This window comes from Corythoichthys intestinalis, chromosome 19, assembly GCF_030265065.1.
Source record: "Corythoichthys intestinalis isolate RoL2023-P3 chromosome 19, ASM3026506v1, whole genome shotgun sequence".
Lineage (NCBI taxonomy): Eukaryota > Metazoa > Chordata > Actinopteri > Syngnathiformes > Syngnathidae > Corythoichthys > Corythoichthys intestinalis.
Genome location: NC_080413.1, coordinates 13,910,799 through 13,929,872, shown reverse-complemented (window position 1 = coordinate 13,929,872; position 19,074 = coordinate 13,910,799). Strand labels below are relative to the sequence as shown.

The 19,074-nt window shown below is 40.9% G+C and overlaps 2 protein-coding genes across 2 annotated transcripts; one reads left to right on the top strand and one right to left on the bottom strand.

Annotated features, from left to right (window-relative positions):
* The first annotated feature begins 289 nt into the window (after nt 1–289).
* On the top strand, nt 290–11,306 carry pgm3 (phosphoglucomutase 3). The gene is made up of 13 exons (XM_057823654.1): nt 290–797; nt 5,530–5,738; nt 5,808–5,992; nt 6,075–6,142; nt 6,212–6,345; nt 6,423–6,615; nt 8,301–8,458; nt 8,527–8,610; nt 8,676–8,774; nt 10,455–10,574; nt 10,637–10,759; nt 10,822–10,995; nt 11,058–11,306. The coding sequence occupies exons 2-13, from the start codon at nt 5,532–5,534 to the stop codon at nt 11,145–11,147; spliced, it is 1,635 nt and encodes a 544-aa protein (XP_057679637.1). The 5' UTR covers nt 290–797; nt 5,530–5,531; the 3' UTR covers nt 11,148–11,306.
* ngs (notochord granular surface) lies at nt 11,209–17,701 on the bottom strand. The gene is made up of 12 exons (XM_057823655.1): nt 17,629–17,701; nt 17,332–17,550; nt 17,113–17,275; nt 16,894–17,043; nt 16,705–16,824; nt 14,006–14,101; nt 13,772–13,906; nt 13,605–13,715; nt 13,424–13,534; nt 12,297–12,421; nt 11,616–12,086; nt 11,209–11,540 (listed from the first exon to the last, which is right to left on the bottom strand). Exons 2-11 carry the CDS (start codon nt 17,463–17,465, stop codon nt 11,648–11,650), a joined length of 1,584 nt encoding a protein of 527 aa, XP_057679638.1. The 5' UTR covers nt 17,466–17,550; nt 17,629–17,701; the 3' UTR covers nt 11,209–11,540; nt 11,616–11,647.
* Between the last annotated feature and the right edge of the window lie 1,373 nt (nt 17,702–19,074).

Here is a 19,074-nt window from a genome sequence, read left to right as displayed (position 1 = left end):
GTGTCCCTTTCGGGGCACTTTTTTTTTCCACGTCAACTTTTTTATTTTTCCTCTCTGTCTTCTTTTTCTTCTTCCATGTCCCCTTAGGGCAGGGTTCACTAAATTCGGACCTCGGTGCCACTTTTCCTGTCGTGTTTTCCACGTCTCTCCCCTAACACACCTGGATCAAATTATGTCATCAGCAACCTCTCTAGAAGCCCTATTATTTTGATTCAGGTGTGTTGGAGGAGGGAAATATGGAAAACACGACAGGAAAAGTGGCACCGAGGTCCGGATTTAGTGAACCTTGCCTTAGGGATTCCGTAAAAATTGCAAGGTGTTTATGTGGTTTTCCTCCTTGAGAGGCACGCCTAGCGTCATGACGTCACATACGTCGCATTCTATTTCTCACAATTTTCGGTTCGCTCATCTCAATATGCCGGTTTGATTCACAAGAATCCATTATTAGTTGTTCAAATTGTCTCTTCTTTAAGTCATTTAGTACAGTTTTAACACTGAGGCATGAGCGCATAAATTGACGTAAACCGGAAATGGTACTCTCGCGTCCGAGCACAAACTTCCTTTTATTCCTGTCTTTTCACATTATTTCCAGTCTCGGCGCAAAGACAAAATGCGTTAATGTTTTACCTTGACGAATTAATATAACTCGTCGCCGAGTGGTGATTTGTGGTCTTGCTGTCGCGAGAAATCACGCCCAGCCTCATGACATACCCGGAAGTGGAGCCACGTCAACAAGGCAATAGCAGAGAATAAGGAAGCGGATCCTTGCTGGAGACGACAGGATCTCAAAACAATAAGTAAGTGCGGGAGAAAATATGGTGTGGAAATTGTGTTCGGGTGCTTTCGTTTACAGGCTGAGCAGCGTTTTGTTTGGGCATCTGGCTCTGTAAGATTTTAGAAGAAATCTCATTGAATTGGGCGTTTCATGCTATGTTTAATGACTTCACGGAGTTTGGACTTTGTACTCAGGCATTTATTAGCAATATAAATATATTTCAACCCAACCCCCAATTGATATTGCTATTTTATTCCCATATTTTATACACACATTTCACATATACAGGATTTCTACAGGTAAAGAAAATATCATTTAATCTTTTTTTAAAATACCACTTTAAACTAATTTAATGCTCATGCCCAACTGCAGATCTTTTCAGTGAAAAGATGGAGATGGAGAAACCGAAGCTTTCTGAAGCAGTGAATCAATATCAAGCAATGTGTCGAAATGGTTCAATGTTATGAAGCATTTGCCATGAATTGGTGTGGTGAGTCATGACACTGCTTCACCACTACTTTCTGTATCACTGAAGCAAATGTGTTGAAATGGTTCAGTGTTATGAAGCATTTCCCACGAATCAGTGTGGTGAGTCACGACACGGTGCTTCACCACTGCTTTCTGTATCACTGAAGCAAATGTGCTTCACCACTGCTTTCTGTATCACTGAAGCAAATGTGTTGAAATGGTTCAGTGCTACGAGGCGTTCACTGAAGCAAATGTGTTGAAATGGTTCAGTGCTACGTGGCGTTTGACACAATTCAGTTTGATGACATCTGTCGGATAAAAATATATTGAACTTTCATATAACCAAGTGTCATCTGAGCAACTAAATATGTGGGTCGTACATACTTTGCCTAGTGTGCAAGCAGTAGTGGGTTCGACCCCTAGCGTGAAATGTATTCTTTATTCTTCCCCAGATTAATTAAAAAATAATAATAATAACAAAAACAAAAAAAGCTGTTTTGTTACTTTTAAATGAAAACCGGAAATGCTTGTGGAATAGGGAACTCTTGATGGTAGGTGTATAGAATGCTAGTGACACTGGGATGGGGATTTGGGTGTTTCACACATTTTTATTTAAAAACAAAATCATCTCAGCAGCATTTGGTTTCAGCCGGTTCCTCTTTTTGCTAATGACCTCTCCAGCTTTTGAGAATATTCTCACATGGCACGAACAAATATACAAACTGGCAGATAGACAAACACAAAAACTGACAAACAGACAGACACAAAAAGTAACGTGTGTGTGTGGGGGGGAGGGTGCGTGTGTGTGTACGTATTATATAAATCAGTGTATAGTGTGTCAGTGAATGCCTATACTATGTGCATTTGCGAATTAATCTAATGTGTAATCTGATCTAATTTCACTTTACTCTCCCTCGTTCTCAATATGACGTAATGCGCGCAAAAGCTCTCCTCACAACCCACAATATTTTGAGGGATATATCCCCTTTTTATAAGCATTGTGAGTTTGACTGAACCAAATTGACTGACTCGACCCCTCGCTACCTGAGTGACACGTCCACGGTCACGGCCGACACGCGTGTGACATCACAACGCTTTGCTTCCGCGGCCAGGTGTTTTTCCACTGAATGAAGCGAGACATCAGTACAACGTATCGGAATACTTGTTGCCACGAGCGCTCGACACTTGTCGGGCGTCTGCTTCGAGCGTGACGTCACGAGTTGTTCCACCGGATCCAGCGAGACATCGGGACGACTGATTCGTGATACTTCTGCCGCGAGCGCTCGACACTTGTCTCGAGCGTCTGCTTCGAGCGTAACATCACTACATTTCACACAGACAAATTGTAAGTAGAGTTGTCCGATAATGACTTTTTAAACGATAACCGATATTGTCCAACTCCAAAAATCGGGTACCAATATCAAACCAATACTGATATATGCGGTTGTGTACTTAACATATTATGGGTAATTCATACCTGTCAAGTTGTACGGTTTCAGCGTAATTTGTACAAGTGAGCACTGATTTTTAAATGTGTACGCCGTACGTTTTTTTTCTCCGCTCGGATTTTGTCACCGTTTCGGCCACGAGACAATGTGCATTACTATGCGTTACTACGTTGTTTGAATGACTCGAGAAAAGTCAGAGACACGGAGAAGAGTGTTTGTCGTGACACTGTAGCAAACGCGATACTAGGCTAGGTGACTCCAATATTTCCTGACTGTAGCCGACAGCCTACAATCTATGCCTAGATATCACATGCATATAGAACTAAATGCGAAATGACAGACTCGGCGGCGTTAGTAAACAGCCACCATTATAAAGCAGTAGACTTCTCAGAAAAGCCTTGTTGTAGTGAACTTTCCTAGCGAACCTAAGTAACTTTTTATCCAAAATACTCCTAAATCGGCAAAATCTTGACTTGAATCTATCTTTAAATGATGAAACAGTTTTAAAACTTTCCACATGTCGAAAGTAAACGGAAGGGAACTAATGCGAAAACGGGAGCAATTTTAATAGTTGATTCACAACATTAAATGACTTCCAAACATAGCAAAGGTTACTATGTTTTTTTGTTTGTTTTTTTAATGAAAAAAAAACCCAAAAAAAAACATGAAAGGTAACATCGGTTACTTTGCCAAGTAACCAATTACTCTTACATTCAGGTAACCGAGTTACTAACTCAATTACTTTTTGGGAGAAGTAAACTGAAACTGTAATTAATTACTTTTAAAAGTAAGATTAACAACACTGGTCATGAAGATTAAGTCTGCAGAATGAAAAGTGACGAAAGCGGAGATTTTATTCGGCCAGTTTGTTCCTGAACACAATTTGCCCGCAACTATTGCTGATCACTTCTCAGAATTAGCAAATGTTCCCTGACTCAAAGATTGCATCGGTAAATTAATTTTATCAACTGACCTTTTTAATTTATAATTGGACACACTAACGAAGTACCTTCAAGTCAAACTGAATCACGAGCTGAAGTGCCATGAGGTGCAGCCATCAAGACATGATAGAAATGGCCAAAAGTGTTACATATAATTATAACAAACGTCACTGTTAAATTTTAGTAATCATGATGTAGCTGAAGATATTGGTCTTTGATTGCACCAGGTTATATGTTACAATATTACCAATAATTACATATTATTTAAAAAATTGAGTTTTATTTTTGTTTCATATTGCACGCAATATACAACGTTGTAAGGGCATACGTCACTATTTGTAAGATTGCCAACGGCCTCGCGTTGACAGGTATGGTATGGTAATATTGTGATGCCCCACCGGATGCTTTAATAATGATAAATGTAACAACTTCAAGGTTTTTCAATAAACATTCTGTGAAAAATAAGAGAACAACTGTTGAGGTAATTATCAAGGTTTGATTAATTAACTATTTGCTTGATTGATTGATTGAATATTTGCTTGTGCTCATATATACCATAAATAATACATATTGCCATATTTTTCTTATTGATATAACCAGTAAATGATTATTGCTTTCTATAATCGGTTGTAGTGTTACAAGGAGTAAAAGAGGGTCGGAATGACAACTGCCTTGCTTCATGGCCGCATCATTGCGTAACTAAACCTTCCAAGACATCTTCAGCACCTGGCGTCTGGACTTTAGTCTAGACCTTCGAGGACAATTTTCCATCCGAGGACATCTTCCATGGCCGCAGCGTTTCATAAATGAAATGTCTGGGTCATTTTGACCATTGTTTACATGAGCTTTTGCTTACATACGTGTACTCACTTAGTTCCACCTACATGCACACACATATCCAATAAAAATCACATGGGTGTCTCCAGCTTGCTTCCCCCTCCCTCAGGGCGGCATCCATTTTGTATTAGGACAAACCCCTAAATAAAAATACCAAGGAGGATTTTTCTTTAGATCAATTTTGGTGACTGGACAGCGAAATCTAGCATTCCTCTGCCGCGAATGCTCTCCTTAGCCAAGAAAACTGAGTGTCTTCTCTCCTTATTTCTGGGTAATTTTACAAATGTCTACCTAAGGGTCTATTTTTGAACTGAAGTTATGGGGAATAGTGCCTATATTTCACCGCTATATTTATTGTTGAAATAAAAATAGTGGATGCATCAGTTTTTTGGATCAAGTCACTGCCATACCACATATGGCTCACACAGTGCTTCTTGCTCAAAATAACAACAAAGCACCCAGTTTTGGTGCAGTGAATAATGTACAGTATGTACTGAGTTCTTAATTCATTATTTTTCAATCAAATATTGTTCATTTAATTTTGCACTATTAATGCAAATGGTCTTCTCACATAACAAATCCCAAGCATCTTAGTTTGGAGACATCTAATGGTGAATAAGCATAACTGCTGTGCCAAGCGGTGACCAGCCCTTGTACAAAGGCAGTAGGCTTCTACAATCACTTTGAAGTCAACATGCATACTGGCCCAAAACTGATGTCGATATTATTCGATATAATTTTAAAATGCTTTTATCGGCTGATATCATTGGCTACCCGATAATATTGGACAACTCGAATGAATTACGCAAAAAACGTTTTTAACCATCAAGTTTACATAATTTTGAATGCCGCAAACTTTTGGTTTAATGCTTTTTAAGGCCTGAATTTTGACAAAATCAATTTATTTACTTATAATGCTTTTTAATGACCCGCATAAACACTGATATGAAAAAAATGCAATGTGTAACACGACATTATATCACATCATAATTGAGGAGGTGTGTCTGCTCCCAAATGCATTTGTTCATTTTGTTAAAATTTTAGTGCATATTTGTTTCAGCAATGGCCAATTTCGAGGAAATGTCCAAACAGTCTTGTGTGCCCCTGAAACCCCCCGGTTTAGTCCTGCAGTATGGCACGGCCGGTTTTAGGACAAACGCCAGTCTACTGGAACACGTCATGTTCCGCATGGGCCTGCTAGCCACGCTGCGCTCCAAACATACTAAAGCGGCCATCGGCGTCATGGTGACCGCTTCCCACAACCCTGAGGTGCACCTCGATCAACCCGAGTCAAAGTTGACACCCTCCTTATGTTTTAACTTGACGATGGTCTTGCAGGAAGACAACGGGGTGAAATTGATTGACCCAATGGGCGAGATGTTGAACCCCGCTTGGGAGGTCTATGCCACGCAGCTGGCCAATGCCGAGTTGGAGCAGTTGCTTCCATTGCTGGAGGACATCATGAAGAAAGAAGACATCGACAGGAACCTAGCCGCATTAGTGTTTGTGGGCAGAGACACCAGGTGCAGTGGAACCTCTGATAGTAATGTATACGTACAGTCAGTGACCAAATCAGAGTATTTAAATTTTGAATAACGACTGCAGGAGCAGCAGCGTCAGCCTGGCACAATTAGTAATAGACGGTGTCTCCTCAGTGGGAGGACTCTACAAAGGTTGGTGTCAAATACTCACACTTTACAGTATGTCCTTAGTTTGAAATCTTACCTTCTCTGCCGAATAAGACTACGGCTTGGTGACCACACCGCAGCTCCACTACATGGTTTGCTGTCACAACACAAAGGGGCGCTATGGCGAGGCCACGTTGGAAGGATACTACAGCAAACTCTGCCAGGCATTCATTGAGCTCACCAAAAATGTAATAATAAGAGAAAAAGCAAGCAAAAAGTAAAAAAAGTTGAGTCGTACTCAAGTACTGCATTTGCTTTTGTCTAGACACATAATCGCACAGATGACCAGAAGCATCTGACAGTGGACGGCGCCAACGGGATCGGCGCATTAAAATTGCGCGAGATGGAGCGTCACCTAAAGAAGGAACTGCAGATTTCGCTCTTCAATGAAGGACAAGGGAAGCTTAACTACGAGTGCGGCGCAGACTTTGTCAAAGTGCAGCAAAAGCCACCCACAGGTGAGATTTTCGTGTATTTGCACTAGGGCTGCAGCTATCGAATATTTTAGTAATCGAGTAATCGACTGAAAAGTCTCGATGAATCGAGTAATCAGATAAAACTTTTTTTTTTTTTAGGTAAAGAGCAATTATACATATACATGAGAAAAAAGACATTTAATCCAATATTGAACCATTTTCAGTCAATCAATGTCTTTATTTTCGATGTATATTGTTGAAAACAGCCAACAATTGCATCGAAGATGTGACTAGAAAAAAAAATTCACTGCTTTCTCTCAAAAAACTTCTAGACCTTATATTAAAAAAACATTTCTTACCTAAAAATATAATTACGCTTGATAACACACATCACTTGAAAGCTACATGTTTTTCCCACGTGTTTCAATTTAGTTTCCATTTGTGTCAAGATATTTTTAAGTTAAGTTTTAAGTTAGTCTAAACTGTAAGTACTGGTAGGATTTTGAGGTTTTGCAGTGTTCAAAATAAATGTATGATACCTGCTGTATTGGAGTAGCCTGGAACGGCCAGACTGTTCTCCCTGTATTTTTCAAACACTGAGAGAAAGGTCTAGGAACCAGCCCATTAACGGCCTCTCGAGCAGGTACAAAATCAATTGACAAATCAGATTAGTTTATTTGCGTGACGTGTTCTTAACGAGCAACGTCACTCTTGGGCGTCGTCTCCACAACAACACAGATGGTGAACAGGAGAGCCGAGAATGTGTTCCAATCCACGGTAAAATCAGTTTTAAATGACCAAAAACACATAGACACGAGTCATTGACAACAGTCTGTCTCGCGCTAGCCATGTTGAATAAACTCTGCTCTCCTCGTATGTTTAGTTCCGCGCGCAAGTCCCTCGTCATTTTACTAACGTCACGTCTGTCCGTCGCTGATTGGTCCACTCCGCTGTCTGTTTGCTGTGGCTTGCTCCGCCCTGGAAATTGTATCCGCTGAATGGTGGCCAGACTCAATAGCTGTAACAGCGGTGAGTCTGGTGTACCAGGCAAGTATTGGAGCACATTTATTCAGCAATGACTACTGAGCTAAAACTGACAGCTTTATTATGTTTTAATTTTACACCCTCATCACTCTACAGCGCTGTGTTTTTACAGATTAAATAAAGCCTGTAGGTAAGACACGTTAGCCACGCGTCGACAGTGGTCATAATCAATGGAAACCTAGCCCTCCGAAGGGCTAACGTTACATGAGCTGTGACAGTAACGTTGTATTTATTAGCAATGAGAAGTCCACTGCTGAAATATGGCGGCTGTTTACTAACGCTGCCCAGACGCGGCCGAGTCTGTCATTGCGCATCTAGTCCTAAATGCATGTGATATCTATGAGACGCATCGGACACTACCATGTAACAAACTAGCATCATGCGGGCGTAGTTTTTAGCAACGTCGGCGTAGTTTGTAGCGGCTGTCGGCTGCGGTAAGTTTTTTTTTTCCTTTTTTGCTTCTTCCTCTACGCACGTGACGTCAGCGCGTTGTCCCGCATTAAAAGTAGTCCCAGCAAAACGGGATGCTTAGAGCTGGCAAAATTAAACGATTCTTCAAGGGGAATAAAATTACTCGGATCAATTTTTAAACTCGAGTTACTCGAGTTGCTCGAGTATTCGTTTTAGCTCTAATTTGCACACAGCAAAAACAAACCATTTTATTTTTCCTGTTTTCATGGCAGGCATGAACGTCAACAGCGGCGAGCGCTGTTGTTCATTTGACGGCGATGCTGACCGCATCGTTTACTACTACACCGACCCAGACGGTCGCTTCCACCTGCTGGATGGAGACAAGATAGCGACTCTCATTAGTACGTTCCTCAAAGAATTGCTCACGCAGGTATGTTCAGGAACGAGTGCATAGGAAAGCGTCAGTCCTCAAAGTTTTTCTGTGTGTCTATCTTTCAGGCTGGTCTAAATTTGAAAATTGCAGTGGTGCAAACTGCGTACGCCAATGGCAGCTCCACACGCTACTTACAAGACACCATGAAGGTTAGCATGTCACTTTAATGACAAAAAGAAGAGTTTCTAACAATAGGATTTGCCTCGTGGTTCAGGTTATTGTGAGATGCACTAAGACGGGGGTGAAGCACCTCCATCATGTGGCGCAGGAGTTTGACACGAGTGTTTACTTTGAGGCAAATGGCCACGGGACGGTAAGTGAACACCCGCTTTTTGCTAACCAAAACGGCAGCATTTTCACAGCATTCTAAATACAGTGGTATGAAAAACTATCTGAAGCTTTTGCAATTTCTCAAATTTCTGTATAAAATCACCATCAAATGTGATCTGATCTTTGTCAAAATCACACAGATGAAAATACAGTGTCTGCTGTAACTAATACCACCCAAGGTTTTCATATTTTAATGAGGATAGCATGCAAACAATGACAGAAGGGGGAAAAATAAGTAATTGAACCCTCTGCCTAAGGAGACTTAAAGAGCATTTGAAACCAATTTTTACCAAACATTTTAAGTCAGGTGTGTGCCCAATCACTAATGAGTGGTTTAAAGTTGCCCGGCCCCATATAAAACACACAGTTGGCAAGAAATGTCTTGATGAGAAGCATTGTCTGATGTGCATCCTGGCTCTGTTAAAAGAACCTGCGATCAAGGATTGTGAATTTGTATAAAGCTGGGAAAGGATACGAAACCATCTCTAAAAGTCTGTATGTTCATCAATCGGCAGTCAGAGAAGTTGTCTTCAAAAGGAGAGAGTTTGGCACTGTTGCTTCTCTCCCAAGGAGTGGCCATCCACCAAAGACGATGCCAAGAATTCAGCGCAGAATACTCAGAGAGGTAAAAAGAACCCTAAAGAGTCTGGTAAAGACTTACAGAAATCACTGGCACAGTCCAATATCTCTGTGCACAAATCAACTATATGTAAAACTATGGCCAAAAATGGTGTTCTTGAAAGGACTCCACGGAGGAAGTCCCTACTGTCAAAAAAAAAAACAAAAAAAACATTGTTCATTGTTTAGAACATTTAATGATCGCAAAAAGGTACTTGGACATTCCACAGAAGTTTGGGCAAAATATTTTGTGGACTGAAGAAGCTAAAGTTGAAATTTTTGGGAGTAACACATAACGTCGTGTGGAGGAAAAATGGAGCAGCTCACCAACATCAACACCTCATTCCAACAGTGAAGCATGGTAGAGGAGCATCATGATATGTGGCTGTTTTGCTTCCTCAGGGCCTTGGAAGAATGAATTCAAAAGTTTATCAGGATGTTTTGTAGGAAAACCTGAGGCCGTCTGTCAGACAGATAAAGCTAAAAAGAGGATTGATGCTGCAATAAGACGATGATCGAAAAAACAGAAGTAAATCAACTTCAGAATGGTTTCAGAAGAACAAAATACACGTTCTGGAGTGGCCAAGTCAAAGTTCGGACTTGAACCCCTTTGATATGCTGTGGCATGACCTAAAGACAGCAATTCATGCCAGACATCCCAGAAATCTGACTGAAGTACAGCAGTTCTGTAGAGAAAAATGGGCCAAGATTAGTCCTGATTGATGTGCCAGACTGATCTGCAGCTACAGGAAGCGTCTGGTTGAAGTTATTGCTGCCAATGGCGGGTGCACAAAATATTAGATGTGATGGCTCACTTACTTATTTTTCCCCCTTCTGCCATTGTTTGCATGCTATCCTCATTAAAATATGAAAACCTATAAATGCTTGGGTGGTTTTAGTTAAAGCAGACTGTTTTTTTTTATCTGTGTGATTTTGACAAAGATCGGATCACATTTGATGGTGATTTTATGCAGAAATGTGAGAAATTCCAAAAGGTTGAGATACTTTTTCATACCACTGTATTTACATACACCCATGCGTTTAGGTGTTATTCAGCCGTGCCGCTGAGGAGAAAATCAGGCAATTAACTGAGGACGTCAACACAGACGACACTAGGAAGCAAGCGGCCATTCTTCTTCAGCACACCATAAACGTCATCAACCAGGTATTATTCTTGGCACTTCTTAACTGTGAATGAGCTTTCATTTCTTGCATTCTCTCCTTTAGACAGTAGGTGACGCCATTTCTGACATGCTACTGATTGAGGCCATATTGGCCCTGAAGGGAATGACCGTGCAGCAGTGGGACGCCATCTACACGGACTTGCCCAACAGGCAGCTTAAAGTCAAGGCAAGACAAAAAGAAAACACATTTTAACGTGCTTTAGAACTTGTAACACGCATGCGCGGCAGGTGTCAGACCGCCGAGCGATCGAGACGACCGACGCCGAGAGGCGCGCAGTGAGCCCGGCTGGCCTGCAGGAGGCCATCGACGTCTTGGTGGCAAAGTACCGAAGCGCTCGCTCCTTTGTGAGGCCGTCCGGCACTGAGGACGTGGTCAGGGTTTATGCTGAAGCGGATACACAGGTGAAGGCTGCTCCATCACAATTTTTATTTCTTGCTTACATTCTTTTTCGTTTGTGTTTTAGGAGAGCGCAGACTCCCTCGCACATGAAGTGAGCCTGGCGGTATATCACCTCGCTGGCGGGGTGGGAGAAGAACCAAAACCTTTGCACTAGAACAGCAAGTTCTTCCTTATTGAAGCTAATGCTTGTGTACGATCAAATCATGGTTTACGAATGGTTTTATTTTTTTAACACTAACCTCAGCCCGCATCGATACGACAGAAATCATGTTTACATCAAATAAATCATGGAATAAACTTTCTGATTTAAATACACAGTGTAAACATTTTGATTACTTGCCTGTGGTTTATTGTGGTTAAAAAAAAAAGCTTGTCCACACACGAGGAGGCTGGAAAAGCCATTTTAGTAATGATCCACTGTCAAAAATTTGGTTAGAATGATTGGGTTAGTTCGATCATTTCTTCAAGGATCGCTCAAGAAATGATGGTGTGCTCTTGAATTTCACTCTCATCAGTGTCCTCCATCTTGACCGTTTCAGAAATGGAGCTAAAAGCAGAGGATAAATTAAAAGTTTTTTTTATAGTATGGATTTTTGATAATCATGATGTTATGGTTTTCTACCTGATGACAAGTGTCTTGTTCTCAGACATATCTTAGGCCTGGTCCATGTGGTTTATTACATCACTTTGGGTGTCGGGTGGTGATGGCTCCTTTGTAAGAACTTGACTGACACTTAGTGATTCCCAGTCTTGCTCAAATTTCCCCTCTTCCTTTTGAACTTTCTCATCTACAACTAGTTCTTCCTCAACCTTTACACCCTCCAGAATTTTTTCTTCCTTCACACCCTCCTCCTCAACCTCAACATCTTCTTGAACGTTAGCCTCAAACTTCACCTCCTGAATTTTCTCATCATCAATTTTCTCATCTAGCCCCTGAACCTCTTTTACCTCAATCTTCTTGTCCTCCAACATATGTCTGTCAGAGTCTTTCAAAGAGTAGACAGTCTTCTCTGCTGTGGAAGCATCGCAGGACACCAGATCCAGACTGTAGACTGTGGCACTGAGACGGTGGTCTTCACCCTCAATAAGTTTTCTCGTGAATGAAAGAGAGAACAGTAAATGTCCATTGAAGGATTGTGTCTCATGGAAAATTCTATGCAAATCTTACACAAACATTTTGCATAAACAATGAACTTTTCACGGATATTGCATAAAATCTCCACAGTTGGATGAGTAGCTTGCGCTGAGATACACAAGAGAGGCCCCAAGCTGGGGAGACCACTATTCACTCGTGCATCCTTACCTGTATGCAGCAATTTCAATCTCCAAAGCCATCTTGACATTGAGTAAATCTTGATATTCCCTCAGAAGTGAGGCAATCTTCTCTTTAGTCACCTTCAGCTCCATTTTAAGTGCTTCAAATCGCTCCTGTGGTGCAAAAACGTAGTCATTTAAGACATCTTTGTCACTACAAAGTTTTTATTGGGTTTGAGATTGTGATTGCATTCTGTATCATATACTTCATAATGTATTGACACATTCCCCATTCACTGCGTCACACCTTCCCGAAGGGGGCCGTCCAACACTCCGCTTCATTTATTAGCAGTCGGTCACATGCAGCGATCTAATGCCGGGTTTAGGTTGAAAAGGTACGAAAGCTGTACCATACAAACAGGAAGGATTGTCTCAGGAGTGATTTGTTCGAGGACTCAAGGTAATGATATTTTTCATACCATGCTTGCATTTTGAAACGTGAAAAAAAAATCAATGGGCGAAATTAGCCGCTACAGCATTGGCATTTTACTTTGCAATATTTACGTAAAATAAATGCTACCTGCACTGTTTTTTGCTTTAAATCAAGAATCGAGACTGTTTTACGTCCATATTTATAAAGAATTCAGGGATTTAAGCATTTATTCACAAGAATTTTCAACGGAAAAAGCTCTTTGTGTTTCCACTCGGTCAGCTTTGACGGAGATATACCCCCTGTGAATCGACCCCGTGTCCCGTCAATACATTAACGGCTATGTATGTATAATAATGAATTTTAAAAAATACTAATTAGCTCACTTACTTTAAATATACTGCCATATTAATTAATAAATTTATATGAACTCATTGGCTGCCATTGATGGCGATAGACGTCCAATCCATTTGAACTGGATGAGGCTGGCAGCGATCATTCGTGTCCAACACCGTCAATGGGAGACTTAAGTTAATATGCAGTTAAAATAACAGATTAATTGCGATTAATCACATTCTGTATAGTAATGAATTCAAAAGTAGTAGTTGGCACACTTTTATTTTAAATACACTGTTCTTTTAATGAAATATTAATCTTAACTAACAAAGAGTTAATGCACAGTTAAAATAATTAACGCCGTTATTTAATATGTGAGTCAACTTGTCCAAGCTTTAGTTTTTACATGCCTGTAGCTCATCCTCTTTCTTCTTGTATTTCGCTGAAGAATCTTGGATCAGAGTCTCCAAATTGGCATTCTTGGTCTTCATCGCGTCAAGTTCTTGCTCTTTGTTGAGAATCTTCTCTCGCACAGAAACACACATTAGTCAAAGATGGATAAATTCCAAATTTCACCAAATATTTCCTCACATCTTTCTTATAACCTCCCATCTGCTCCCTCAAGCTTCTCACGCCGTGAAGGCGTTTAGCGGACGTGTGGGTCAAGTCTTGAAATTTCGCTTTGTACCAAGTGTCCATTTCCTGCAGGAGAAACCACATCACTTTTTTGGGGGACCGCAACGTTGTGGAAAGCCCACCTGCAAATTTTTCGCTGCGATGCAGTCGTACTGAGACTGAATCTGTCGGATAGCCAGCGAAAGGTCCGGTACTCCGAAAGTCAGGTCAATTTTGGAGCTGGATGTGTAAATCTTCTGCAACAGCTCTTCTATTTCCTTCAAATAAGACAAAAGTTAAATATTTAATGGGTTAATAACACCTTTCCAGCCATTGATGGTAACAGACGTCAAATCCGTATGAGCTGAGAGACTTGCCTCTTTTTGAACCCTCTGTAAGAAAGCAAGCTCCATCTCCAAGTTCTCTAGCTGTTTGTCCAAGTTGATTTGTGCTGATGTTGCTTTGTCCACCACCTGTTATAGGTATTATAAAGTATATATAAGTATGTATTGTAAAATATAAAAATTCCATGAGACGTGATAGCTTTAGCCTCACCTGAGCTTAGGTGCTCAGTTGTCAGCGCATTCCGCTCCCATGAGCAATTTATTATACCTACATATACTTCAAATGTTGAGTTTAAACTACTTAACTGATTTAGTTGTTTTTTTTCCATCAGTATTCCATCAAAACTTGAAAATTCAAGGAAAATTGGTGGGCTTTGAAAGTTCAAATACGGTATTTTCCACACTATAAGGCGCCCCACACCTTTACGGAATGGCCTATTTTAAAAGTGTTTTCATATGTTAGGTGAACCGCATTATAAGGCGCAAAAAATAGATGCTACAGTAGAGGTTAGGGTTACGTTATGCACATACGCGGAGTTTAAGGGGGACCAGACACGCCCCCCCCGGTGGCCAAAAGTGTCATTGCATGTAATTGACTTTCCTATGTATGATTTTAAGAATTTTCTGGTAAAATATTGTCGAAAAAGTTGTAAAGCAATAAAGCAAACAACAAAAAGAATGAAATGAACAAAAAAAGATTTTTATAATGGGTCAAAATTATTTTTCAAACAGATCATGTGACTAGCACCTTAGACGGTCATTTGCTTTGCTTAGCCAAAACCACCCGAGGACTAAGGAGGCAAGAAAGTTACATAACTTATTCAAACCAAGGCTTTCAAAAGCGACAAAAACTACTGAGCAAGAACCAAGGATTGAGAATGTGGACCATGAAACGCCAGAATGGTGAGAGGAGTTTCAATTTGCCCGACTACAGACACTAATTGTAAAACAGAGCCACACGACCGGTGTATTGCGAATGTAGTTACTCCCGTGAAAAATTGTATTCCCTGGCCGCGGGAGCGCACACACACACACACATTAGTTATGGGTTATGTCGACTTAAACAATTAATTGAAGCTAGAAAAGAACAAAAGTTATATATTTTGGACGTCGACGTTTATAAAACTGGAGTAACTCCATACAGGAGTTGAATTACAGTAATAAATGTTACAAGTCATCCTACAAGAAAGCTCAGTAAAACATTGCCTTTTTTTACATTTAGTACATATTAGGCCTGAACGATATTGGAAAAAAACTATTGCTGCGATTTTTTTGTGGTTTGCGATATTATATTGCGATATAAATTTTTTTTTTTTTTTTTTTAAGGAAATTTTCACTACATGACTTGAATAGCTGTTTGGAAAGACTTTGGATGACTCACAATGACCACAGAGTGCAGTGATCCCTCGTTTTTCGCGGTTAATGGGGATCAGGACCCGCCGCGATAAGTGAAAAACCGTGAAGTTGCGCACCCCCCCCACAATTTTTTTTTTTTTTTTTTTGTGTGTGTGTGCTCAATGTATTTATTCAGATTTAGCATTGGAAAGAGATACATATAAGGCATGTTTTTTTCTCACTTTTCCCCAAAGTATGATGATTTTAAGCACTTCAAATGTAATAATTATGATGAGTTTTAAACATGACTGTCCAACCAAATCATTTTTAAACAAGAATAAAGTACTGTAGTAGAAAAATGCTTGGCTTTATTTAATATTTCTGTTTATCTACCTTAGCTGTGACTCTTGGTGGACATGTAGAAATTACAAACTCCTCATGAGCACTTCTGGTATTTAATTTATATGTCTCAAACGTTTCCACACACACACACATTCATTCCAAAGCGGCTTCCTTGTAGAAACTGTTTTACAAGTTAAACGATGATTGACAGCTGCTGCGCTGTGATGTCTGCTTCTTTGGCAAGATCAAAGATACCAGCATCGTTAACTTTAATAAGCAAGTGCTGCAGTGACTGAGGTTCAGAGAGCTGGAAGAGGGAGGGTGCGAGGCTGTGCGTAGAGCAGAAAGTAGGGCGTATGTGGATTAAAAAAAATAAAAACTATCGCACGTCCTTGCGATGGGACTATCGCGCACGCACACATCGCGATGGCAATGTTTAAACGATATATCGTTCAGGCTTAGTACATATGTTACATTAGACAGAAAAAAAGTTTTTAAAAAATTTTTTTATGGATGGGCCATGTTTTAAAACCTCGTAGATAAGTACATCCCCAAAACACGGAAATCAAGCAAATCAGTGCAGCGCAGTGGCTCTGCCCAGGGGATACAATTTTTGACGGGGGTAACTACATTGGCACGACACTGGCGGGCGTACCATATTCAATGGATGACAATCTTGGAGAAAAGTATAGCTGTCCTAAGCAGCCTGATTTAGAATTCCCCTCAAGAATGATGGGAAACGAAAAAACGGTCATTTTCAACTTATTATTATAAATATTCTTGTAAGTTAATTTTATTGCTGACACTGCGTTTCGGGGTCATTAACATGTTGCCCCCCCCCCCCCCCCCACCCCAAAAGTCAAACTCCGCTTATGGTTATGCATCCATTAGCTGCACTTCGAGTTGCTGTGAGACCTGTTGCGGCTCAATGTTGATTCATATATAAGGCGCACCAGATTATAAGGCGCACTGTCGTTGAGAAAATGTAAGGCTTTAGTGTGGAGTTACAGTGTGGAAAATACGGTAGATTAAAAAAATAGTCTTCAGTGTGTTACCGGGCGGAGTTTGTTGATCTCGCTCTCCACGTTTTTCCGAGCTTCTACCGTTTCGTCATATCTGGTCTTCAGCAGGTCCAGCTGGCCCAATATGGCCTCCTTGGAAGCTAAAGACAAATCCTACACAGACAACGTGATTAGATGAGTTCCCAATTCCATAGCATTTATAAATATTTTTGTCTTCCTCACCCTCTGAACTCGAATTTGATCTGCAGCCCGGTTAAGGTCCCTCAGCTGGGCTTCATAAAGCTGCCTCAGACCTGACGGGCGGACATTTCGGCTCTTCAGGGCCTCAATTTCAGCCTCCATCATCTTGTTTTTGGACTCCAGCGAACGAACCTACATTGGGGGGAAAAAAAGTCCATGTTTGGCTACAACATTCACAAACAAGTCGGGATAATATCTGACCTTTTCGATGTATACAGCTAGACGATCGTTAAGGGCCACCATCTCCCGTCTCTCACCGGTGCGCGTTGTTTTGAAAGCCGCGTTCTCAGTCGAAGCTACGTCCAAGTCCAGTTTGTGTCCAAATCCTGTGGATGCACTGTAGCATTTGGCTGCCTTGTTCGCACTGCCAAGAAAACGCACATAAATAATAACTCAATATTTCCTACATAAGTGAGCAACCTGATTAGTTGGGAGTTTTCAGATGGCCCCTTGGCTCCACTTTGGCTTGCGGAGTGATGCTGGACATCCTGAAACACCTGGAGTTGGTAGGTGGTTGGTAGGGTGCTCTCAAAATGACGGCGGTAGGAGGACATCTTGATACTTTAGAACGCCTCGCACACTTTTGAAAGGAACCTTTGAGGAGGGTGGTCCTTTTATCCTGTGCCCTTCCCTGGAATTCTGCAGGAATGTGGAAGCTGCATGACATTGCCTGCAAGTGAAGCATCTATCGGGGTTATGCCAAGTAAGCAGACTGACCTCATAACTAAATGTGGAGTTGACTTAATGTGACATTCAGATGTGAATTTTGCTTTACATTATTATTATTGCTGAAAAGCACATGATGATAATTAGTTAGAATAACAATTACTCATTCAAATTTAATGAAGCCTGCTGGTATTTTACCTTTTCCCAAGTGCAATTGGAATTTATGGCGACACTGCTAGCCAAAAGTATTGGCACCCCTGCAATTCTTTCAGATAATGCTCAATTTCTCCCAGAGATGGATTGCAATTACAAATGTTTTGGTAGTAATATCTTCATTTATTTTGCTTGCAATGAAAAAACAAAAGTGGGAAATGGGGAAAAAAAATTAAATCATTATCATTTTACACAAAACTCCAAAAATGGGACGGACAAAAGTATTGGCACTCTTTGAAAAATCATGTGATGCTTCTCTAATTTGTCTTATTAACAGCACCTGTTACTTACCTGTGGCACATAACAGGTGGTGGCAATAACTAAATCACACTTGCAGCCAGTTAAAATGGATTAAAGTTGACTCAACCTGTGTCCTTGTGTGTACCACGTTGAGCATGGAGAAAAGAAAGAAGACCAAAGAACTGTCTGAGGACTTGAGAAGCAAAATTGTGAGGAAGCATGGGCAATCTCAAGGCCACAAGTCCATCTCCAAAGACCTGAATGTTTCTGTGTCTACAGTGCGTAGTGTCATCAATAAGTGTAAAGCCCATGACACTGTGGCTAATCTCCCTAGATGTGGACGGAAAAGAAAAATTGACGAGAGATTTTAACGAAAGATTGTGTGGATGGTGGATAAAGAACCTCGACTAACATCCAAACAAGTTCAAGCTGTCCTGCTGTCCGAGGGTACAACAGTGTCAACCTGTACTATCCGTCGGTGTCTGAATGAAAAAGGACTCTATGGTAGGATACCCAGGAAGACCCCACTTTTGACCCAGAGACATAAAAAAGCCAGGCTGGAGTTTGCCAAAACTTACCTGAGAAAGCCAAAAACGTTTTGGAAGAATGTTCTCTGGGAAAAGGTATCAACATAGAGTTTGCAGGGACAAAAACCGAGGCATTCAAAGAAAAGAACACGGCCCCCACAGTCAAACATAGTGGACGTTCCTTGATGTATTGGGGTTGTTTTGCTACCTCTGGCACTGGATTGCTTGACCGTGTGCATGGCATTATGAAGTCTGAAGACTACCAACCAAATTTGCAGCATAATGTAGGGCCCAGTGTGAGAAAGTTGGGTCTCCCTCAGAGGTCATGGGTCTTCCAGCAGGACAATGACCCAAAACACACTTTAAAAAGCACTAGAAAATGGTTTGAGAGAAAGCACTGGAGACTTCTAAAGTGGCCAGCAAAGAGTCCAGACCTGAATCTCATAGAACACCTGTGGAGAAATCTGAAAATGGCAGTTTGGAGTAAGCACCCTTCAAATCTCAGAAACCTGGAGCA